Source organism: Babylonia areolata, chromosome 12 (genome assembly GCF_041734735.1).
Source record: "Babylonia areolata isolate BAREFJ2019XMU chromosome 12, ASM4173473v1, whole genome shotgun sequence".
In the NCBI taxonomy this organism is placed as follows: Eukaryota; Metazoa; Mollusca; class Gastropoda; order Neogastropoda; family Buccinidae; genus Babylonia; species Babylonia areolata.
This window is the reverse complement of record NC_134887.1, coordinates 10,257,008-10,282,968: the sequence shown is the minus strand read 5'-3', so window position 1 is coordinate 10,282,968 and position 25,961 is coordinate 10,257,008. Positions and strand designations below refer to the sequence as shown.

General features: G+C 42.8%; 1 protein-coding gene across 1 annotated transcript; it reads left to right on the top strand.

Moving 5' to 3' along the window:
- LOC143288281 (uncharacterized) lies at positions 1–25,581 on the top strand. Its single transcript, XM_076596629.1, has 13 exons — positions 1–408; positions 1,350–1,580; positions 3,733–3,931; positions 7,009–7,215; positions 10,837–11,018; positions 12,174–12,381; positions 12,736–12,899; positions 13,008–13,125; positions 14,049–14,281; positions 17,427–17,550; positions 19,391–19,573; positions 23,182–23,357; positions 25,410–25,581. The coding sequence occupies exons 1-13, from the start codon at positions 1–3 to the stop codon at positions 25,572–25,574; spliced, it is 2,598 nt and encodes an 865-aa protein (XP_076452744.1). The 3' UTR covers positions 25,575–25,581.
- The last annotated feature ends 380 nt before the right edge of the window (positions 25,582–25,961 follow it).

Genomic DNA, 25,961 nt, shown 5'->3' with positions numbered 1-25,961 from the left:
ATGCGCTGTATAAATGTCAGTTATTATTATTATTATTATTATTATTTAATTATCAAGGTTCCGGATGTGAGGGAGGTGATCACCCTCCTGTACCCGGCCAGCTGGAGGTCGGCCAAGGAGCCAGACGAGGCGGCCATCCTCCTGAAGGACAAGATGCTCAGCCTGGACCTACCCAGCAACCTGTCCTGCCGGGACATCAACCAGTTCCAGATCCTTGGCACCCTGGGCCAGTCCAGCCGCAAGTTTGTGGAGAAGCTGGAGGAGCCGGAGGATGGCGCTGCCGACAGCTATAACAGCAACGGAGGAGGAGGGTTGAGCCAGCATCAGCAGCGTCATCGTCATCGGAAGCTGATGGCGGTGAAGAGCCAGGCGTCGGACGTGCAGACCAAGATCGCCTGCATGAAGCAGGTAACCAGGGTCCATATATATAGGAACATGTAAATAAATTCTGGAAGAAAAGTCATGGAATTTAAAAAAAAAAAAAAAAAAAAAAAAATTCCGGGATCAGAAAGTCATGGCATTATGGTCAAAGTCATGCAAAAGGCATGGAATGAAGAATAAAACCTTAAAAAACAAAAAAACCCAAAAAAAACAAACAACAAAAATACAAATGCTACATTGACTGAAGAATGAACAAAAAGAAAATACTAAAGTATATTTTAACAACTTGTGACCATTATCAGCTGTATAGTGTCAGTATATTTATGGTTTATATGGTTTCATCCAAGGACAATAAATGTGTGCATTTGTGGTGTTCAACCCAAACCATGTGTATAAGGTATGTGTTGCTTTATGATAAAGTGTGTCTCTCTAAACTGCTCCACTAAGGCACTTTGATGTTTGTAAGTTTCTGTTTCCAAATGGCCATTTCGGTAACAGGAGAAATACTTTTTTTTTCTTGTTATTAATGTTATTTCTTAATTTTTTATTATTAAATTTTTTTTAACTTAAATTTTTCTTTTTGTTAATTGGGTTTTTTGTGTGCATGTTTTCTATTTATTTGATTTTTGATTTTTCTTATTTTTATTGTTTTCAGCATGCGAGGAAAGTAGTTTAGTTAAGGACATTTCTAGTTGATTTATACTCATGGAAATTTCAAAAGAAAAAGAAAAATGTCACGGAAAAGTTTTTAGAAGAAAAAAAGTCATGGGTGGAATTTGAACTAAAAAAACCCAAACAAACAAAAAACACCAAAACCCCCAATCAACAAACTATTAAAAAAAAAACAAAAAAAACCCCACATACAAAAAAATCACCCCAATCAACAAACTATATATAAAAAACAACAACAAAAAAACCCCACAGAATAACAACCTACCCTGTATGACTCCCTGGTGTGCTGGCCACAGGTGTATGACGCTGACTTCTGCGGGCCCATGGGCAACTACCTGCTGATGCGGGAGATCTTCCTGCTGCGCTTCCTGCGGCACCCGGGGCTGATTGGCCTGCTGGGCTACTGCCTGCGCGGGGACCAGGTCTCCATGGAGCTGCGCAAGAAGGGGCTGGTGATGGTGATGGAGGCCGGCACCCCCCTCACCCCCGCCTCCCTCTCCTCCCTCAGCTGGGCCCGCCGGGTGAAGGTGAGGGGGAAGGAGGCAAGGGGGGAGGGGAGAGGCCTTTTTTGGGGGGTGGAGGTGGGGGGGGGGGAAGGGATGGGGGCGGGAGGGTAGGGTGGGTGTGTTTGTGTGTGTTAGAGACAGAGACTATGTATATATCTATGGGGAGCGTCGGTGTTTGCTTTGGAAAGACCACAAGTCATTCTGATGCGTACAGAAAACACAACATAGTTATCATTAAAAGTTTATTCAGAAATGCGCAGAAGCTCTGATTGTGTGCTGACTGCTTTGAGTAGCCAGTCTTCACATGATGGTGGATTGAAAATAGATAAGGAACAGAAGCAAAGGAATACAGCTGAAAAACACGTGATTTTCGCTAATGTTACCGCTAGACTTATTGTGTTGTATTACTCTCTGTCACAACAGATTTCTCTGTTTGAGATTTGCCCTGTTCTCCCCAGCGAGAGCGCATCGCTACAGTGTAGCGCCACCCATTTTAGAATTTTTGTTCTGCCTGCAAATGTATTTGTTGTCCAATCCAAGTGGATTTTCCTACAGGATTTTTTTTTTCAGGGACAACCCTTTTGTTGCTATGGATAGTTTTACGTGCCTTAAGTGCATGCCACAAACGGGACTTTGGTTCATCATCTCATTCAAAGGACTAGCGTCCAGACCACCACTCAAGGTCTTGTGAAAGGGTAGAAAATACCGACAAGCATGGGATTCAGTCCCGTGCGCTCAGATTCTCTTGCTCCTGAGATGGATGCATTACATATTACTCTGCTCTTTTTTTTTTTGGCAAGCATCTTTGTGTGGTTTGTGGAGATCCAAATCTTCACATTTCTGAGTTGTCAGTATGTGTCTCAGCCGTACCTTGAAGTCTCATGTCAGAAAATTATGCAGACCTGCTTCCACCTTCGTAAATCTCCTTCAAGAGCACAGACAGGTAGCAGATTAAAAAAAAAAAGAAAGAAAATGCATGTTAACTCACTCGGGACGACAAGTTTTCTCCCTTGCTTTTCCCCACAGACGGCCCATTTGTAAGGGTTTGGAAAAAAAATTACAAAAAATACAAAATACTGTGTAAGAAAATGAAACTTTCAGAACTGGTTTATTACGTGTTGAGCTATTACATATATAAAAAAAAAATCAAATTTCTCATCTTATTTTTACAGTTTTGCCATATGTAGAAAATACTGCCAATTTTTCACCCCGAATCACCATACCCTTGGTCGCTTTCTGCATTAAATTCGCATTCTTCTTCGTCATCATCCACCTCTTCAATGTCCGACCCTTCAGTTTGTAGCATTTCAAGTACTTTGGCAACCCTAAAACGTTGCCGTCACTGCCTTGTTCGCTTCACAACATTCTGAGAAGAGCCCGCTTTGTTAACAGGCTGGCACGCGAGCAGACGACCGGTCAGTGGCTTTGTCAGCATGTGTGCAAGACGGGCCACACATCCCAGGCTGACCAGTCATACTGTTCGATTGTGGAGTGACCCAGAATAGCGCACTCTGCTTGGCTAATCACAAAATCACGTGTACAGCGCATGATGGAATTTTACTTTCGGAGAATGCTATTCCATTCCTTCGTCCGAATCCGAATACGTTTTGTGTAGGAATGCGTGAGCATTCCTTTGTCCGGAGAGAGTTAAAGGTCCTGTTATCCATGTCAGTTCAAGGTGGGTTGTTGAAACACAAACAACCCCCCCACACCCCCAAAACAAACAAACAAACAAAAAAAAACAACCAAAACAATCACCACTACCAACAACAACAAAAAAATGGTGTGGCTGCCTAAATGACAGAGTGAAAGCATGTCAACCATGTAAAAGCACACTGGAGAATTGGAGGAGTATGATGGGGATGAATTGGATTTTTTCATTATGCATGGTGTAGTGATAGGTTATTGCATGACATGCAAGAGCAGAGACACTTTCAAAGGCGCATGGTTTATGATAATGATCATGACCACAATCACAACAACAAGCAATTTAAAATGTCCTGTCACAGAATTATCTACTTTACAGTACCCCCCCCCCCCCCCACTCTCCCTACTCCTTCCCCACCACCAGTTATTTTGCACGATAAACCGTCATGTTATTTGACAAGATTCCTTTGCATTGCCGTCCTTCAGAGACTGGCCTCTCTTATTCCCTGAAGCCCTTCCCTTCCAGCTGGCCCTGGACGTGGCTTTTCTGCTGGAGTACCTGCAGTCGTCTCCCCTGGGCAGCGTGGGACTGCCGCGCGTCCAGCTGAAGGACTTTGTGTTGGTCAACCACAGGTCCGTCAAACTTACCGACCTGGACGAGGCCATCCTTGGGGAGAGGGAGTGCGGCCAGTCAACGGATTGTCGGCTGCAAGGAATCGACGTAGGTGAGTCGCTGTTTAACATAACGGCCAGACAAAGGATTGTTAGCTGCAAGGAATTGATGTAGGTGAGTAGCTGTTTAACATAACGGCCAGACAAAGGATTGTTAGCTGCAAGGAATCGACGTAGGTGAGTCGCTGTTTAACATAACGGCCAGACAAAGGATTGTTAGCTGCAAGGAATCGACTTAGGTGAGTAGCTGTTTAACATAATGGCCAGACAAAGGATTGTTAGCTGCAAGGAATCGACGTAGGTTAGTCGCTGTTTAACATAACAGCCAGACGAAGGATTGTCAGCTGCAAGGAATCGACGTAGGTGAGTCACTGTTTAACATAATGGCCAGACAAAGGATTGTTAGCTGCAAGGAATCGACGTAGGTGAGTCACTGTTTAACATAACGGCCAGACGAAGGATTGTCAGCTGCAAGGAATTGACGTAGGTGAGTAACTGTTTAACATAACGGCCAGACGAAGGATTGTCAGCTGCAAGGAATCGATGTAGGTGAGTAACTGTTTAACATAACGGCCAGACGAAGGATTGTCAGCTGCAAGGAATCGACGTAGGTTAGTCGCTATTTAACATAACGGCCAGACAAAGGATTGTCAGCTGAAAGGAATCGACGTAGGTGAGTAGCTGTTTAACATAACGGCCAGACAAAGGATAGTTGGTTGCAAGGAATTGACGTAGGTTAGTCGCTATTTAACATAACAGCCAGACGAAGGGTTGTCAGCTGCAAGGAATCGACATAGGTGAGTAGCTGTTTAACATAACGGCCAGACAAAGGATTGTCAGCTGCAAGGAATTGACGTAGGTGAGTCACTGTTTAACATAACGGCCAGACGAAGGATTGTCAGCTGCAAGGAATCGATGTAGGTGAGTAACTGTTTAACATAACGGCCAGACGAAGGATTGTCAGCTGCAAGGAATCGACGTAGGTTAGTCGCTATTTAACATAACGGCCAGACAAAGGATTGTCAGCTGAAAGGAATCGACGTAGGTGAGTCATTGTTTAACATAACGGCCAGACAAAGGATTGTCAGCTGAAAGGAATCGACGTAGGTGAGTCATTGTTTAACATAACGGCCAGACAAAGGATTGTTAGCTGCAAGGAATTGACGTAGGTTAGTCGCTGTTTAACATAACGGCCAGACAAAGGATTGTCAGCTGCAAGGAACTGACGTAGGTGAGTCATTGTTTAACATAATGGCCAGACGAAGGATAGTTGGCTGCAAGGAATCGACGTAGGTTAGTCGCTGTTTAACATAACAGCCAGACAAAGGATTGTCAGCTGCAAGGAATCGACTTAGGTGAGTAGCTGTTTAACATAACGGCCAGACAAAGGATTGTCAGCTGCAAGGAATTGACACATAGTGAGTCACTCATTAACAGTAACGACTGTGGTGCCATGGCCTGAGTGGTTATGAGTGTGTTGGATTTTCAACCCTTGAGTTTGATCCTAGGATTAGCGCTTGGTGGGTTAACTTAACTTAACTCACTCCAGACGAAAGGCCCCCATTCGGAGCCCTACTGTTTACAACCGTTTCAGACGAAGGGCCCTGATTGGGGCCTTAGTTAGTTTTGAATTTTTGGAGTGGCATCTAATTTCCATAATGACGTTATGAGCTAAGAATATCTTAACTGACCTTTCTGCTTTCCACTGTGACCAATAAATGAAGTGTGTGTTGCTGTGCTCGCGAGCAGGACAGTTATTTTCGAGGTGACTGGTTCACGTGAACAGTGCGTGTCAGCAATGGCGTCTGACCCAGTTTCGTCTCAGTCACAAGGCAGACAATAGAATTCGATAAAGGGGCCCTATCGTGGCTCTATAACATTCTGAAATTAAACTGTTTCAAACTCTTTGTGCTTTCCTGGATTTGTTTACAAGTCATCAGTGTGTGCAAATTTCGAGCCAAAAATACGAGGTGCTGTAGCAGAACTGCTTAGTTCTGCTTGTTGGACTTTCTGATCCAGTATTCATTATTCATCAGAGTATGAGGCCCCGTTTGAATGTGTTGTTGTGCCCTCGGGAAAGGCACTTCACTTAGGTGTGAGTAGGTACCCGACTTCAGTTGGGGAAGGTTATTTATAACAATATAAGTGATGGAAGAAGAGGATTGGGCCCCATCTCCCTATACCGAGCCCTGGACACAGTGGGTTTTCAATTTACTGCCTCGATGGCAGAGACCTTTTAACCTTTAATATTCACAAACGTCAGGTGGTGATGTTCATTTCTCAAAATGGGGTTGCATACAAATGAAGAAATCTTCAAAATGCCTGGTGATGTAAAAAGGCTAAGGGACTTATAACTCTTTTCTTTTTTTCTTTTTTTTTGACAGGTGCAATAGCCGAGTGGTTAAAGTGTTGGACTTCCAATCTGAGGGTCACAGTTTCGAATCTGGGTAATGGCGCCTGGTGGGTAGAGTGTGGAGATTTTTTGGATCTCCCAGCTAAACATATGTGCAGACCTGCTTGTGCCAGAACCCCCATCATGTGTATATGCAAGCAGAAGATCTAATGCACACGTTAAAGATCCTGTAATCCATGTCATCGTTTGGCGGGTTGTGGAAACAAAGAACAATCAACATACCCAGCATGCACATGCTGAAAACAGAGTATGGCTACCTACATAGCGGTGTAAAAGTGGTCATGCATGTAAAAGCCCACTCGTGTACATATGAGTGAACATGGGAGTTGCGGCCCACGAATGAAGAAGAAGAATGAGAAGAAGAAGAATTTCTCAAAACGAGATCGGATACAGATAAGGAAACATTCAAAACGACTGGTGATGTATAAAGGCTAAAAGGACCTTTAGTGTTATTTATTATCTTTTCTTGATTTTTTATAAACTTACAGGCGTGAAGTGCGAATCAGGCCTTTGTGTGGGTCTCAGCCACCGCATCAACCTTTCATATTTACAGATATCAGATGGTCGAATGTTCATTTCTCAAAATGAGGTTTTACACAGACAAGGAAACATTTAAAATGCCTGGTGCAGGTGATCTTTAAAAAAAAAAAAAATGCTTAGGGAACCTTTAACCCTTTTAAGAAATTAAATTTTTTTTTTTCAAAATGAATTTAACAGGCGTAGAGTGCGAATTGGGCCTGTGCGTGGGTCTGAACCACCGCATCAACCTGCGGGTGGTGGGGAACCTGGTGCTGGACCCTGTGCTGAGGCAGGCACCCCCCGAGGAGAAGGCTGGGGTGGAGGAGATGCTGGGCAGGATCCGACGCCTGGAGGTCCGCTCCACTGAGCTGGTCAACTTCCTGGACGCCTTGGTCAAGAAGTACCGTGAGTAGTGTTTTTTTTTTTCTTTTCTGTTGTTAAAAATTTGTTTTTATATATATACTGTGTGTGTGTGTGTGTGTGTGTGTGTGTGTGTGTGTGTGTGTGTGTATAGATGGGAGTGGGGTGGATGTGGGAGGGTGGGTGTTGTGTGTGTGTGTGTGTGGTGTAGTGTGTGTGTGTGTGTGTGTGTGTGTGTGTGTGTGTGTGTGTGTGTGTGGAGGTCCACTCCAGTGAACTGGTCAGCTTTTTGGTGAAGAACTACTATGAGTGGTGGTGATATTTGTGAGATAGTAAAGTATTCTTGCATCTTTAGAGACTATTAAGTGTTCTTGTATCTTTAGATTATTAAGTATTCTTGTGTCTTTAGAGATAATATAGTATTCATGTACGTTGTATTTCCAGAGATAATAAAGTATTCTTGTACCTTGTATCTTTAAAGATAATTAAGCATGCTTGTACCTTGTATCCTGACAGATAGTTAAGTATTTTTGTACTTTGTATCTTTAGAGGTAATTCTTGTACCTTGTATCTTCAGAGATAATTAAGTATTCTTTTACCTTGTATCTTCAGAGATAATTAAGTATTCTGGTACCTTGTATCTTCAGATATAATTAAGTATTCTTTTAGCTTGTATCTTCAGATATAATTAAATATTCTTTTACCTTGTATCCTCAGAGATGATTAAGTATTCTTTTACCTTGTATCTTCAGAGATGATTAAGTATTCTTTTAGCTTGTATCTTCAGATATAATTAAATATTTTTTACCTTGTATCCTCAGAGATGATTAAGTAATCTTTTACCATGTATCTTCAGATATAATTAAGTATTCTTTTACCTTGTATCTTTAGAGTTGATTAAGTATTCTATTACCTTGTATCTTTAGAGTTGATTAAGTATTCTTTTACCTTGTATCTTCAGAGATGATTAAGTAGTCTTTTACCTTGTATCTTCAGATATAATTAAGTATTCTATTACCTTGTATCTTTAGAGTTGATTAAGTATTCTTTTACCTTGTATCTTCAGAGATGATTAAGTATTCTTTTACCTTGTATCTTTAGAGTTGATTAAGTATTCTTTTACCTTGTATCTTCAGAGATGATTAAGTATTCTTTTACCTTGTATCTTTAGAGTTGATTAAGTATTCTTTTACCTTGTATCTTTAGAGTTGATTAAGTAGTCTTGTATCTTTAGAGTTGATTAAGTAGTCTTGTATCTTGCATATTTAGAAATAGTTAAGTAGTCTTGTATCTTTAGAGAAAATTAAGCATTCCCGCATCTCAAATCTTTAGAGATAATGAAGTATTCTTTTATCTTGTATCTTTAGAGATAGTGAAGTATTATATGTTGTATCTTTGGAGATAATGAAGTATTCTTGTATCTTTAGAGATAGTTAAGTATTGTTGTATGTTGTTTCCTGTGTACATCTGTGATGGAGGAGGGCGGTGAGGACAGAGAGTATTAAGTATTGTTGTATGTTGTTCCCCTGTGTACATCTGTGATGGAGGAGGGCGGTGAGGACAGAGAGTATTACGTATTGTTGTATGTTGTTTCCTGTGTACATCTGTGATGGAGGAGGGCGGTGAGGACAGAGAGTATTAAGTATTGTTGTATGTTGTTCCCCTGTGTACAGCTGTGATGGAGGAGGGTGGTGAGGACAGAGAGTATTAAGTATTGTTGTATGTTGTTCCCCTGTGTACATCTGTGATGGAGGAGGGCGGTGAGGACAGAGAGTATTAAGTATTGTTGTATGTTGTCCCCCTGTGTACAGCTGTGATGGAGGAGGGCGGTGAGGACAGAGAGTATTAAGTATTGTTGTATGTTGTTCCCCTGTGTACAGCTGTGATGGAGGAGGGCGGTGAGGACAGAGAGTATTAAGTATTGTTGTATGTTGTTCCCCTGTGTACAGCTGTGATGGAGGAGGGCGGTGAGGACAGAGAGTATTAAGTATTGTTGTATGTTGTCCCCCTGTGTACAGCTGTGATGGAGGAGGGTGGTGAGGACAGAGAGTATTAAGTATTGTTGTATGTTGTCCCCCTGTGTACAGCTGTGATGGAGGAGGGCGGTGAGGACAGAGAGTATTAAGTATTGTTGTATGTTGTTCCCCTGTGTACAGCTGTGATGGAGGAGGGCGGTGAGGACAGAGAGTATTAAGTATTGTTGTATGTTGTTCCCCTGTGTACAGCTGTGATGGAGGAGGGCGGTGAGGACAGAGAGTATTAAGTATTGTTGTATGTTGTCCCCCTGTGTACAGCTGTGATGGAGGAGGGTGGTGAGGACAGAGAGTATTAAGTATTGTTGTATGTTGTCCCCCTGTGTACAGCTGTGATGGAGGAGGGCGGTGAGGACAGAGAGTATTAAGTATTGTTGTATGTTGTCCCCCTGTGTACAGCTGTGATGGAGGAGGGCGGTGAGGACAGAGAGTATTAAGTATTGTTGTATGTTGTTCCCCTGTGTACAGCTGTGATGGAGGAGGGCGGTGAGGACAGAGAGTATTAAGTATTGTTGTATGTTGTCCCCCTGTGTACATCTGTGATGGAGGAGGGTGGTGAGGTCAGAGAGTATTAAGTATTGTTGTATGTTGTCCCCCTGTGTACATCTGTGATGGAGGAGGGCGGTGAGGACAGAGAGTATTAAGTATTGTTGTATGTTGTTCCTCTGTGTACATCTGTGATGGAGGAGGGCGGTGAGGACAGAGAGTATTAAGTATTGTTGTATGTTGTCCCCCTGTGTACAGCTGTGATGGAGGAGGGCGGTGAGGACAGAGAGTATTAAGTATTGTTGTATGTTGTTCCCCTGTGTACAGCTGTGATGGAGGAGGGTGGTGAGGACAGAGAGTATTAAGTATTGTTGTATGTTGTCCCCCTGTGTACAGCTGTGATGGAGGAGGGCGGTGAGGACAGAGAGTATTAAGTATTGTTGTATTTTGTTTCCTGTGTACAGCTGTGATGGAGGAGGGCGGTGAGGACAGAGAGTATTAAGTATTGTTGTATTTTGTTTCCTGTGTACAGCTGTGATGGAGGAGGGCGGTGAGGACAGAGAGTATTAAGTATTGTTGTATGTTGTCCCCCTGTGTACAGCTGTGATGGAGGAGGGTGGTGAGGACAGAGAGTATTAAGTATTGTTGTATGTTGTCCCCCTGTGTACAGCTGTGATGGAGGAGGGCGGTGAGGACAGAGAGTATTAAGTATTGTTGTATGTTGTTCCCCTGTGTACAGCTGTGATGGAGGAGGGCGGTGAGGACAGAGAGTATTAAGTATTGTTGTATGTTGTCCCCCTGTGTACAGCTGTGATGGAGGAGGGTGGTGAGGACAGAGAGTATTAAGTATTGTTGTATGTTGTTCCCCTGTGTACATCTGTGATGGAGGAGGGCGGTGAGGACAGAGAGTATTAAGTATTGTTGTATGTTGTCCCCCTGTGTACATCTGTGATGGAGGAGGGTGGTGAGGACGGAGAGTATTAAATATTGTTGTATGTTGTCCCCCTGTGTACAGCTGTGATGGAGGAGGGTGGTGAGGACGGAGAGTATTAAGTATTGTATGTTGTCCCCCTGTGTACAGCTGTGATGGAGGAGGGTGGTGAGGACAGAGAGTATTAAGTATTGTATGTTGTCCCCCTGTGTACAGCTGTTATGGAGGAGGGCGGTGAGGACGGAGAGGGGTACCAACGCCTGAAGGACAGGGCCAGGAAGCGCTTCAGCAACAAGTGGCGCCAGGAGGAGGAGGCAGAGGACGAGGACGAGGATGAGGAGGAAGACGATGAAAATGGAGACACAGGGATTAGGGGGGACAAACACGGTGGTGGACATGTAAGTGTGTGTGTGTGTGGGGAGGGTTGGGGGGGGGGGGTGATTTGTGTGTGGGGGGGGAGAGGGTGGGTGGGGGGGGGAGTTCTTGCACTAGCCTTGGCCTTGTGGTAATGTGCCAGATTTGGAAGCGAGCGACAGTGGCACTGTGTGGCATTGAGTGGTGCTGCTGGTCAGGCATCTGCCCAGAGGATACGGTGCACATGTTTATCGATCTGTGTGAATGGAGTGACGCCTCCTTGAGAAACTTGAACAAACTGATTATTATTCTTGTCATTATTATAATTATTAGAAGTGGTAGTGGTATCATTATTATTATTGTTATTATATTCATCACTATTATTGTGATTTCTATTATTGTTTTTTTTTTTATTACCACACTTTCTTGCGCATCCTTACGCTGAGTGACAGAAATTAGGGGAGATTTGTCTGAATGGAGTGACGCCTCCTTGAGAAACTGAAACTGAAACTGATTATTATTCTTGTCATTATTATTATTATTATTGTAAATATTATTACTATTATCATTATTGTCTTCATCACAGTTATTATGATATCTGTTATTATTATTTTTTTTTTTTATTGCAATGCTTCCTTGCTTGCGTACATGGAGTGATGCTTTCTTGAGAAACTGAAACTGATGATTAATCTTGTCACTATTATTATTATTTTTATCATTGTAATTATTATTATCTTCATCACTATTGTTATGATTTCCGTTATTATATATATTTTTTATTACTACGCATCCTTGCGCATCCTTACGCTGACAGACTTTAGCGGAAATTTGTCTGAAAGGAGTGACGCCTCCTTGAGACACTGGAACTGATTATTATTCTTGTCATTATTATCGTTATATTCATTACTGTTATCATTTTAATTTTTATCATCGTCACTGTTATTATGATTTCTGTGTTTGTTTGTTATTACTATGCTTCCTTGCACATCCTGACGCTGAGTAACAGACTTTAAGGGAAATTTGTCTGAGTGGAGTGACGCCTCCTTGAGAAACTGAAACTGAAACTGATTATCATTCTTGTCACTGTTATTATTATCGTTGTACCTGTTATCATCTTCATCATTATTATTACGATTTCTGTTAGTATTATTTTATTTATTACAACACTTCCTCCCTTGCATCATTCGTCATGCTGACAGACTCTGGGGGAGAACCCACAGCCAGACAAGTACGTGCGGCTGGACTCGTCCAACTTCCCGGGGCAGTACGACTACCCGTGCCCGGACTCCCGGGTCCTGTGGGGCTGCGTCATGACCTTTGACACCCTGTCGGCCGCCATGGACCAGTGCAACTCCGACGCAGGGTGCAAGTCCTTCGTGGTCTTCTCCCCGCAGCCGGAAGATGAGAGTGAGTTTCTGTGTGTGTGTGTGTGTGTGTGTGTGTGTGTGCGCGCGTGTAAGTGTGTGTGTGTGTGTGAGAGTGTGTGTGTGTGTGTGTGAGTGTGTGTGAGTGTGTGTGTGTGTGTACATTTGTGGGTTTTTTTTGTTGTTGCCTGTTTCAGTTTGTCACCCCCACATTCTCCTGACACACACACACACACACACACACACACACACACACACACACACACACACACACACACACATACACACACTCACTCACCTTCCCCCCAAACCCCTCCCCGCCCCTCCTTTCGTGTTTTTTTTCTTTCTTTTTTTTTATTTTTTTTTAACCTACAATAATTTATGTTTCTGCTCACAGACAGAATGACGGTGGTCTTCAAGAGCAGCAACAGCGGCTCGCCCCGCGTCAACCTGGGCACCACCCTCTTCCTCAGCCGCCGGAGGAGGGGGGGAGGAGGAGGAGGAGGAGGAGCAGGAGGGGAGGAAGAGGAAGACATGGACCGTCCCATCGTCAACAAGGGCGTGCGCGACAACGAACCCCGCCGCTCGCGGTTATCTGCTGCTGCCGCTGCTCAGGAGGAGGAGGAGGAGGATGAGGGGCTGGATGAAGAGGAGGAGGAGGAGGAGGAAGGGGAGGAGGGGAGGGAGGAGGCGGAGAGGCGGGAGTGCGTGACACGCACCAAGGGCAACCAGGAGGACGCGCTTCGCAGCCGGGAGAGGCGGCTGATGGCTCACATGGGGCTGAAAGGTATTTGTGTGTGTGTGGGGGGGGAGGTGGCATGGGGGGTGTGGGTGTGTGTGTGTGTGTTGGGAAGGGGGGGATGTAGGGGTGTGTGTGTTGGGTGTGTGTGTGTGTTGGGTGTATGTGTTGAGTATGTGTGTTGGTGTGTGTTGGTTGTGTATGTGTGTGTGTGTAGGTGCTGGGGTGCTAGGATGTGTGTGTATTGGGGGAGGGGATGTGTGTTGGGTGTGTGTGTGTTGGGGTGTGTGTGTGTGTGTTGGGTGGGTGGGTGGGTGTGTGTGTTTGTAGGTGCTGGGGTGTGTGTGTGTGTTGGGGGTGGTTTATGTTGGGTGTGTGTGTGTTTGTGTGTGTGTGTGTGTGTGTGTGTGTTGGGTAGGCTGAGGTGTGGTGTTGGTTGTGTGTGTGTGTTGTGTGTGTATGGGGTGTGTGTGGGGTGGTGATGGGGGGGGGTTATGTATTTATGTTTATGCTGCTCAATGCTTTTTTGATTGATGTTTTTTCCCCCCAGAATACTCTTACAATGAATATACATGAATGATATGTTCATGTCCTCTAAGGATGGATGTTTAATACTTCACTTTTAACCCCTTAACTGGTGCTTATGAGTATGCTTACTCAGTGAAGGGCTGTCATCTGACTGAGCTAAGATTGATATGACAGATCAGTACATCTGTCACCTTCCTTCATTGAGGTTCACGAATATGACTGTTTTTACCCTGCCATATAGGCAGCCATACTCCATTTTTGAGGGTGCTCAGTAAAATAAAAAAGATGTAGTAGTAATTACACTTCAGGTTCATAGCCACACTAATCTCATTTAAACTGAGGTTCAGCAGTAAAGGGGTTAGTGTAGGAAGAACATGATCATGTCATGTCTGACCTTTAACCTTTAACCTTGACCCCCACCCCCCTGCTCCATCACCCACCAGGCAAGCTGGAGAAGGACTGGAAGCGGGTAGTCCGGTCGCAGAGCGTGGCCAGCTTCACCCAGCTGCGGCGACTGTCGGGTCAGGGGTCGGAGGGCGGGTCGATGGTGGTGATGTTCAACACTTCCATGCCGGGCCACTCCACGGTGACCCGAGCCAAGTTCCTGGCGGAGCAGGGTGCCGAGCAGAACCACGCAGCCTTCGCCCTCGTCTACGAGATCGACCGCCTGCTCGGGGTGAGAAAGACGACTTGCTTCCAGGGGCTGAGAGCGCCACCCATTTAAAAAAAAAAAATTTCCTGCCTGCAGTAATTTTTAACATAATTTTGCCTGGGACAACCTTTTTGTTGCTGTGGGTTCTTTTATGTGTGTTAAATGCATGCTGCACACGGGACCTCAGTTTATCGTCTCATCCAAATGACTAGCATCCAGACTACCACTCAAGGTCTAGTGGATGGGGAGAAAATACTGGCGACTGTGCCGTAGTTTGAACCATTGTGCTCAGATTCTCTCGCTTCCTAGGCGGATCCGTTACCTCTTGGCTGTCACTCAGTGGAATGACACGACGACATTTTATTGAATAAATATACATGTTCATTTGAAGCTCCACTCCCCACAAAACAAGTTGGATCAAAGAATAGAAAATTGTGTTCTACATGCATTCACGTGTATTTCTATACATATAATTCTCACATACATGCCAGCCTGCACACGTGCACGAACATACAGGTACACACATTTCAACAAATACATACTTACGCACGCTTGCATGTGTGTCCTATTGCCTATACCCTTCAGTCTCTCTCTCTGTCCATCTAATGCATCCTCAAAATCAGATTGTAACAGTATCAGTATCAGTAGCTCAAGGAGGTGTCACTGCGTTTGGTCAAAGCCATATACGCTGCACCACATCTGCCAAGCAGATGCCTGACCAGCAGCGTAACCCAATGCGCTTAGTCAGGCCTTGAGAAAAAAAAGAAGTAATAATAATAAAATAAAATAAAATAAAATAAAATAAATCAAATAAAAAATAACAAACAAACAAACAAACAAAAAATAAAAATAAAAATAAAATAAAATAAAACAATGTTTAGTAATGTTTAGTCTTGAGGACAGCTTCCTATCATCCACAGAATTGAACGTATCTAATAGTCAGTGCTTGTAGGGGCTGAGAGACTGTGTGTGGTGGTGTGCAGAGATGCCAGCTGTTAGGATTTCGCCGTGTTGGAGTGATGGCCAAGAGGTAACGCGTCCGCCTAGGAAGCGAGAGAATCTGAGCGCACTGGTTCGAATCCTGGCACGGTCGCCAGCATTTTTTCTCCCCCCTCCACTAGACCCTGAGTGGTGCTCTGGACGCTAGTCATTCGGATGAGATGATAAACCAAGGTCCCATGTGCAGCATGCACTTAGCACACATAAAAGAACCAACGGCAACAAAAGGGTTGTCCTTGGCAAAATTCTGTAGAAAAATCCACTTTGATAGAAAAACAAATTTTTTAAGAAATACAGGCAGGAAAATTTTTTTTAAAAAGGTGGCGCTCTCAGTGTAGCGATGTGCTCTCCCAGGGTAGAGCAGCCTGAATTTACACACAGAGAAATCTGTTGTAACAAAAAAAGAGTAATACAATATTTTGTTATGCTTGATCGCAATTTGTTATGACGTTACACCAGCGTCAAAATTGTTCCACGGAATTCATTTTCTGCTACATAGTATGGTCGCATGCTTTCCTGTCATAACATTACCCAGACGCTCAAGACTCATTGATCAAAAGGCCAGGGCAGTCACAACTACCAACCTTGGTGTCACATGATGATGCACAGCTGATTGCGTGCGTGTTTACATCGAAACAGCATGAAGCGGACCATTCAGCTTAATCGTTTGCCCGAACAAGGGAGAACGTGGCTGAGTCTTGTTGCGTCTCGGTCAAACAGCGTCTGTACCGGTTTGCTGATGTGGCTACACAGTTGGGGTGTTCCAACCAAGTTCAGAATGTTCCTGCCAAATTTTCTGATTGTTCCTACAAACACATGACAGGGATTGGCATTTCTGGGTGTGAATGCACATGTAGTTTCCAGTTAGATCAGTGAAGATGTATGAGTTGCATTGTGTTGTATTGTAAAGAGGTAGTTACTGTTTTCTCCTTGTGTGGTGGTACCTTGGACAGGGCTGTGGCAGAATTGTTTAGGCGCCCAGACTTCTGATGCACCAGTGATCACCAGTGATCTGAGTCAAGGCACTGTTTCAGCATGGTGTTTTTGTGTATTTGGGAGAATCCCCTTTCCTGGAGATTTTTTTTTTTTTTTTTTTTTTTTTTTTTTTTTTTTGCTGTGCTTCCATTTGCTTTTTTTCTGTCTCTGAAGAAGCGCTGTAGCAGAATTGGCTGGGTGTTGATAGCGTTTGGATTCACCAGAGAGCAGAGTTTGAGGCCCTGTTTCAGCATGATGTTGTGTCCTATGGAAAGGCACTTTTTGCTAAGCTGTGAATGGGAACCTGATGTCAGTCAGTCAGTAGGGGAAGGTTAAAACGGTGGAAGGAGAGGATTGATTGTTGATTGACAGACTGCTAATTGCCTGAGGACAGACTGCTAATTGCCTGATTGTTGATTGACAGACTGTTAATTGCCTGATAGACTGCAAATTGCTTGATTGTTAATTGACAGACTGCTAATTGCCTGTTTGTTGATTGACAGATTGTTAATTGCCTGATAGACTGCAAATTGCTTGATTGTTAATTGACAGACTGCTAATTGCCTGTTTGTTGATTGACAGACTGATAATTGCCTGATTGTTGATTGACAGACTGCTAATTGCCTGATTGTTAATTGACAGACTGCTTATTGCTTGATTGTTGATTGACAGACTGCTAAATGCCTGATTGTTAATTGACAGACTGCTAATTGCCTGATTGTTAATTGAAATTGCATGATTGTTAATTGAAATTGCCTGATTGTTGATTGAGAGACTGCTAATTGCCTGATTGTTGATTGAGAGACTGTTAATTGCCTGATTGTTAATTGAGAGACTGCTAATTGCCTGATTGTTGATTGAGAAACTGTTAATTGCCTGATTGTTGATTTACAGACTGCTAATTGCCTGATTGTTGATTGAGAGACTGTTAATTGCCTGATTGTTAATTGAGAGACTGTTAATTGCCTGATTGTTGATTTACAGACTGCTAATTGCCTGATTGTTGATTGAGAGACTGCTAATTGCCTGATTGTTAATTGACAGACTGCTAATTGCCTGATTATTGATTGACAGACTGCTAATTGCCGGAATGTCAATTGACAGACTGCTAATTGCCTGATTGCTATTTGACAGACTGCTAATCGCCTGATTGTTGATTAACAGACAGCTAATTGCCTGATTGTTAATTTTTCAGCTGTATCACACACCACCTGCAGTACCAGGGTTTATGACGCCGTCAATTGTGGAAAAGTTTTCTGCCAACAAAACATGGCACTCAACCTTCAGAATCCTCAAGGAGACAGATGGCACACTCAGAGGTGTGTATGTGTGAATTTTAATATGTGCTTGTGTGTGTGTGTTTGTGTTCTGTGTGTGTGTTCTGTGTGTGTGTACGTGTGTGTGCTTGTGTTTGTGTGTGTCTGTGTGTGTCTGTGTCTCAGTGTGTATATACATACGTGTTCTTGTGTGTGTGTGTGTGTGTGTGTGTGTGTGCTCGGTGTTTCCTCTGCATATTTGCGTTTGCTTGCTCGCTCGCCCCTGCTTGCGCATCGCAGCAAGAGCGCAAGCATGGTATTTTCACTCCTGTGCGCTCCACTCTTTACCACTGTTTTGCTCACCTCATGAACACGTCCACTGACAGGTGTTGTCATTGCTTGGACGTTACACATGGAACCATCTCTCCCCACCGCACCCCCCCTTTTTTTTGTCTTTGTCAAATCACTACACTCAGCATTTTCAAGTTAGAGCCTTAATTCACACATCACTCGTATGCACACGAGTGTGCTTTTACGTGTATGACTGTTTTTACCCCGCCATGTAGGCAGCCATACTCTGTTTTCGGGGGTGTGCATGCTGGGTATGTTCTTGTTTCCATAACCCACCGAACGCTGACATGGATCACAGGATCTTTAACGTGCGTATTTGATGTTCTGCTTGCATATACACGCGAAGGAGGTTCAGGCACTAGCAGGTCTGCACATATGTTGACCTGGGAGATCGTAAAAATCTCCACCCTTTACCCACCAGGCGCCGTCACCATGATTCGAACCTGGGACCCTCAGATTGATAGTCCAGCGCTTTAACCACTCGCCTTTTGCGCCCGTCTGAGCCTTAATAAAACTGACCTCTTTCCAAAATAGCCCCCCCCCGACCCCCCCTCCCTCCTTCCCCGCCTGTCCCCATCCTCTCTTCCCTTCCCTTCTCTCTTTCTGTTCGGAGTTTCTCCAGCCGACTTTTCGACACAGATTTATGCCTCCACAGCTCTTCTGTCTTCATGAATTTACAAGTATAGTCGTGCATGTGCGTGAATGTCTGGCGTTAAAGCGTTTGGATTTGTCTCTGTGCCAAGATTCAGCTCTATAGAAATGCCTTCATTATTCTTCTTCTTATTATTATTACTGTAATATTTGGTCTGTTGAGAGCGTCTGTATATTACCTTCATCCTCTAAATTTTTTTTTTTAAGAAATGAAATGCGAATTAAAAAAATTTTTTTTTTTACACAAGCTGCAGTGGTTTATAAGCTGCCGATATTATACACAAATAAAATTCACATGAAAAAACTTACGAAAATAAACTGTGCATAATAAAATGCTAGCCTCGCCACAGGAAATCAACGCATGCGCGCATAGCACAAAACAACAACAGCAAAAATTGTTTTACCTTGCTCCCAGCTGGTTTCTCTCCAATGTCAAGTCATAGATTCATTCATCTCGAGTTCATGTGCAGCGGCTTTGTTCCCCTATTTCAGTGGCTGGGTTGATCGCCTTCAGTTTCAGTTTGCAGCATTTTGTCGCGTTTTCAGCATGATGGAAGTGTATGGGTGGGCAAAAGCAGTGCAGAACTAAATGTTTCACTGTGTGAAAATTGGGATTATTAAAAAAACCAAACAAACGTGAAGCTGAGAATAGCTAAGAATAGAATGGAGAATGTGGCAAGAAACAAATACAAGAATGCTGTGAAACGCGGAATTGGGAAAATCCGCAAAGAAGCCGCAATTGTCGTTTTAGCCGCAGGGGTCAAAGTTGAGGGGAAAAGTTGCAGCTTGTAGTCTGGATTTTACACTATCATTACTATCATTATTATTGTAATTGTTAACATGTATGATTATTATTGGTGTTGTTGCTGTCATCGTCATCGTTATCATTACTGTCAATCAGGGCTGTACGTGGCCCCAACCCCCAAGGTCATGAAGAGAGCCGACCTCATCATCCAACCGCTGGGTCGCATTGTGTCGGAGGTCGTGGCCTTTGACCGCACTCAGAAGGTGCAGCTGGAGTATGTGCTGCTGTGGTGGCTGGGCCACATCTCCAAGCCCAGCGACCTTCACCGTGGCTTCAAAGGTCAGGGTCAAGGTCAAACTGTGTGTGTGTGTGTGTGTGTGTGCGCGTGTGTTTCGGTGTGTTTGTATCACTCATTGTATATCTGTGTGTGTGTGTATGTGTGCGTGCATTTGCACGCTTGTATGAGTATGCATGCATCTGTAGATGCGCACAAGTTTGCAGAGTTTGGCCCATTTTTTTTTATTCTTCTTATTGTATGTCAATCATTTGCCATCGATGTCATTACACAAACCTAGGGGAGGCTCTCAAAACTTGAGTTTATATGAGGGTCAGGCATTTGCTCCCTCTTTGTTTTGTCTTTTCCAAAGCAGATGTGGTGCAGAGAATACAGGTCTGTCCACACACTTTACACCTCCTTGAAACTGAATGCGTTAAGTGCACAAGCTGGTGGTTTTTTTTTTTTTTTTTTTTTTTTTTTTAAATAGATCAGCCTCAGTTTGGTGGTATTGTTTTCTTAACTGTGTGATGAGTGAGTGCTGCTGATACTTTTGTTCTTTGCTTACAAAAGAAAACCCTCAGTGTTTAAAAACATTTTTGTTCATGTATTCATTTATTCCAGCACAATCTCAAGGAAATCATTTGAGTACTGGAGTTTGCAGCGTGTTTGTGATGTTTTCATGTATTCTTTTTTTTTTTTTTTTTACACAGTCATCGACATTTTGATAAATCTGAGTTTTGCAGTTTGGAAAAACAACAGCAACACACAACATAAGTGTACTTGTGGTTGTTTTTTTTTTTTTTTTAAATTCATTTTAGCACATGCTTGGATATTGATTTAAGTTTAGCAGGTAATGGGGAAAATGAAAGTGTTATAAATGTGGAATATTCTTGTATCATGTCATGTTTTCTGCTATGTTTATGCTGTAGTATGGATTCAGACCATGGCCATAGTCACCATGAGATTCAGGAGAGGTAACAGCAGAGGGAAGCTTTTGGGGAACTTTTCCTTTCATTTTATAGCAGGGGATTAAAGGAAAGACTACTCCCACCTCCGCCACCACACACACAAAAAAAGAGTTGAATTCTTAAGATTTGTTTTGTCTGTTTAATCATATTTTTAGAATTTCTTTTTTGTTTCAATAGATGTTTGTCTTTTTAACCAAATATTAGACATGGACGTGGGTACTTAGCAGTTTTTTTTGTTTTGTTTTGTTTTTTAATTATATAGCACCAAATGTTTGTGGCCTTTTTCTTTTCCTTTTCTTTTATTTCTTTTTTGTTGCAGCAGGTTTTTTGTTTGTTTCTTTATAACTTAAAAAAAAGAAGAAAAAAGACATGGATGTGTGTATTTACCAGTTTTGGTTGTGTTTTTGTTTTTTGTTTTTTTAACATTATATCGCACCAAATGTTTTTGGCCTTTTTTTTTCTTTTTTGCTTCTTTGCTGTTACAACAGGGGATTTTTTTGGTACAAAAATGTTAGATACGGACATGGGTACATACCAGGTGTTGTGTTTTTTTCAAACATTATATTATATAGCACCAAATGTTTTGAAGCCTTCTTCTGGGGGGGTTGGGGGGGGGGGGGGTGTCTGGGATTTTAAAAAGAAAATCAGGGGGTACATTTTTTGCATGATACTGGTGTTTAATTCCTTCTTTGCTTTTCATTTTTATGTTGAAACATATTTTTTTGTTGACTTTGTGGGCTTTGCAGTGTGGGACTGTGTTAAACAAATATATGGTTCATCCATTGTGCACATTTATTTATCTGTCTATTTAGTTAGTCAGTTTTAAAAAAAAAATTTTTTTTTTTTTTTATTTTTTTATAGATCTTTAATCTAACCTCTTTTCTTGATTTATTTGGTGATGGAAGGTACCAGTTTCTTCATGTTTGTGTGTGGAGTTGAGATTGCGAATCAAACAAGTTCGTTGTTCTCTGCTGTGTTATCAGTATACAGAGGTTTTGTGAGGGTGGTGGAGTGAATCCTTAACTCACTCAGTACGGCCAGTCCTCTCTTCTCCTCTACACAGACCCCTCGGATGTCCAGTGGGTGTCTGAATGACCCAATCTTTAGCTTCCGTCGTCAGAATTGTGGTATTCTTTGTCAACATTCACGTCTTCAGTATAAGAGCCTTCCGCTTGCAATATTTTGATGATGGTAATTGGGGTGAAACGCTGTTAACGTCGTCTCTTTCGCCGTTCGTATGGAAAGAGTTAATGTTTGTGGAATGAATGTTTCATTGAATGTTTGTTGACTTTGTGTTGATATCAACAACACTCAAATGTGTGTGTGTGTGTGTGTGTGTGTGTGTGTGTGTGTGTGTGTGTGTGTGTTTTGAAAATCAGAAATCATTCTGGGGCATTTTGTATTCAAGTTGTATGTGTCTTTGAGAATGGGAGTCAGAGAGAGAGAGAGAGAAAGGGAGAGAGAGAGAGAGAGAGAGAGAGAGAGAGAGAGAGTGTGTGTATATGTGATTGTGTTTATAGCTACCCTGAAATCATTTTGGGGTGTTTTTGTATTCATTTGTGTGTGTGTGTGTGCATGTTTGTGTGTGTGTGCGCGCGTGTGTGTGTGTGTGTGTGTGTGTGTGTGTGTGCCTGGGTGTGTGTGTACTATATGTCATTGAAACATTCCATTTGTCGTGCTTATAAGTCTTTGATTATGGTGCTGTGTTTTGTTGATTTTTGTGACCATTTTTACCCCCATGATGTCAATTTTCAGTGCTCTAGGTCCCTGTGCCAAGGAGGTATAGCCCATTATTTATAAATACCTGTTGTTGTTGTTTGTAGATAGGGGATGAATCTTCATAAAAAAAATAAGGCTAAAAGTACCCAAACGATTCTTAAACCTGAAGACGACAAATAGATGACCAGTCTTTGAAGTTGACACCTTTATGATTATATGGCAAACAAGGAGAGGTCAAAGGTCAAAGTCAAGGTCATTATTTGGCAAAAATAGAAAAAGCTTGCTAGAGACTGTACGTTCCATCCAGTTTTAATCAAACTTGGTATTTTGTGTGGTCATTGGTACAGCATGATCCCTAAAGAAATTCAGAATCAGAGGTTATAATGAAATAGATAATAAAAAATACTATGTACAAGAGAGAGGTCTTGTACATAATCTCGATACAGGTTTGCGTCATGATTGGTCGTGGTGAAAACCAAAACTGTTAAAAAAAACAAGGTGAGAGGTTAAAAGGTCATCGTCACAACACGGCCAGTTAGGAAACTGTAAAAGCACTAGAACTTTGTTGTTGTTTTTTAAAATCCTAATTTAATTCAGTAATATGGTATACCATATTGTGATTTAGTGGGTTTTTTTTTTGTTGTTGTTGCCAAAACATCAGTGACATGTAATATATAGAAGTCAAAGATCACATCAGTGTGTGTCTTTTTTTTTTTTTGCCAGATAATCACTTTTGCTTTGTGTTTTCCTTTTCTTTTCTTTCTTTCTTTTTTTTTTTTTTCAAAGAATTTAACTTATTTAAAAAAAAAACCCTAATTAATTTCTTGAATTTAAGTGTGAATTACACATCATGAGTATTGAAGGTTGAAGGCCTTGCCTTTCATGTTAGTTTTGATGATCTGTTGTCCCCAAAAGTATGAAGATGTGTGTGACCCAGTTTTTTCTTTGTTGTTGTTGTCGTCGTCGTCGTTGCGGTGGGGCAGGTCACCTGATCCACGTGGACGCGGACCAGGGCTTCCAGGACCCGGCCGTCAACTACGACGCTTACTTCAACCACTGCCAGTTCCCTGGCGTCGTCTACAAGACGCTCGGCTGCTTCCGCTGCCGGCAGGGCCCCGGTGGCGCCACCACCAACAAAGTGTGCTACCTGGGGCAGGAGGTGGGTAGAGTGGTGGGTGGGTGTGGGGTGGGTTGTGGGATGTGTTTGGGGTGGTTGGGGGTAGGGGGAATGGATGAGTGAAGGTGTGTGTGTGTGTGTGCCCATACAGGTTTTGATTTTTTAAATTTTATTAAATAGGTAAAAAAAAAAAAAAAAAAAAAAAAATATATACATATATATATATGTCTTCTTTTAATACATGAAAAGACTTCTTAAAAAAAAAAAGTTCTCAGTTTTGGTTCATTTTATTGGCAGGGGGGTGGGGGTGGGGTGCGGGGGTATGCCTTTTTTAAGACCTGAAAAGTCTTCCAAAAATGACCCAGATTTATGAAATTCTAAATTTTGGCTCTCTTCACAGGGTGGAAAAATTAGAAAAATAAACCATGGTTTCTGTCAAAGCAACCGAGTAAAAGATATCTTCTGCTTTTGAAAATGAAAGTAAAAAAAACACAAAAAAAACAACAACAAAAAACCAAAAAAAAACCACACCAAAAAACCCATCTGATCCTGAAATGATCTTGACAATCCAGAATAGCAGTTCTCTTCCTTGTGTCAGAAGGTTATCTGTTCAAGGGGGCATAACTTTATAAGCTGGCACAAGAAATACTGTTCTTTTTAACGAACAATTTTTTTTTATCCAGATTTGGTTCGGATTTTCTACCGTTTTTGTGTGTGTTTTTTTTTTTTTTAAACATGAGAACATCACCCATCAACAAGTGAAGTGGGTTGTAAAAACAATCAGAACATTTGAAGCTGGGTAGGGGTTGTCTAGGGAGGGTGGGACAGGGTGCGTGTGAGGGGATGAGGCGTTGTCTAACAAGGCAGATGATGATTCATGTTGACCGGTGTTTGATGATACATGTTGGGAAGGCAGAAAAGGTGTTGGGAGAGTTAGGTCATCATTGCCGTTATTTGTATTTGTATTTCTTTTTATCACAGCAGATTTCTCTGTGTGAAATTCGGGCTGCTCTCCCCAGGGGAGAGCGTGGCGCTACACTACAGTGCCACCAATTAAAAAACATTTTTTTCCTGCGTGCAGTTTTATTTGTTTTTCCTATCGAAGTTGACTTTTCTTCAGAATTTTGCCAGGAACAACCCTTTTGTTGCCATGGGTTCTTTTACCTGCGCTAAGTGCATGCTGCACACTGGACCTCGGTTTATTGTCTCATCCGAATGACTAGTGTCCAGACCACCACTCAAGGTCTAGTGGAGGGGGAGAAAATATTGGCGGGTGAGCCGTGATTCGAACCAGCGCGCTCAGATTCTCTCACTTCCTAGGTGGACGCATTACCTTTAGGCCATCACTCCTGTTGTCAAAAACAAAAGTTGAAGGGTACAATGTAGGGTCTGCTTTATACTATACAGCTGCTGAGGAGAGAATTTGTAAAAAAAAAAACACCCCAAAAAAACCCCAAAACCCATTCTTATTCATTTAATTTTTGTGTGTATTTATTTATTTATTTATTTATCTGTCTATTTATTTGGTTGTTTGTTATATTTATTCATTCATGTATATGTGACTTACTTGTATGTTGACAAGCCGTAAGAGCATGTTCCGTTTTGAATGTTTAAAGCAGACAGTACAGCTTCTTGAATTGAATTGAATATAAACTCTGTTTCTTCTGTCTCTTTCTTGCCCACCCCCTCACCCCCACCAACACACACATACTCCAACATACACGCATGCATACACACACACACACTCACACACACACACACACACACACACACACACGCACACACACACCAACACCCCCCCCCCCCCACACACACACACCAACACACACACTCACTTACACACACACACACCAACACCTACCTCCCCACCCACCCCTACGCCCCACCCCAAACAAACACACTGCCCAACACACACACATACACACACCAACACACACACACACACACACACACACACACATCCATGCACCCACCTACACACCCCTACACAACCCCCCATCCACACCCATTCACCACCCACCCACCCACACCAACATCCCCACCCACTCCCACACACCCACACACACACCAACACCCACCCACCCACCCTGACAGGTTGTGCGACGACTGGAGGAGACTGGCTTCAAGCTGTCGGGCCTTAACATCCCCAACGTGGCCCCTGAGGACTACCCGGCCCTCATCAACGGGGCGGCCTCCAGGACTTTGGAGATTGTTGAGAAGTGCATCAAGGCATTTGGGCGTGAGACGGTGCTCTACTAGAACCTGAACACCCTGCTGCTTGCTGCATCCTGCATCCATCCCCCTTCTCTCATTGCCAAGGAAAGAGCGAGTGGTGGCCTTTTTTTTTTTTTTTTTTTTTTCGATTTATATTTTTTTATCTTTATTTTGTTTTATTTGAATTTTATTTTAAAAAAAATCAAACCTTTGGTTTTGTTTTAAAAAACCAACCAGATGTGCTCTACCTCTTTTAGTTAACACTTTTTGTACCTCACCGTGAAGTATGGCTGCCTACATGGTGGGGGTGGGGGGGGGTTAAAATCGGTCATACACATAAAAGCCCACTCTTGTTACATGCCTACGAGTGAACGTGGGGAGTTGCAGCCCACGAACGAAGAAGTACCCGATGAGTGCAGCTTCACTACAGCT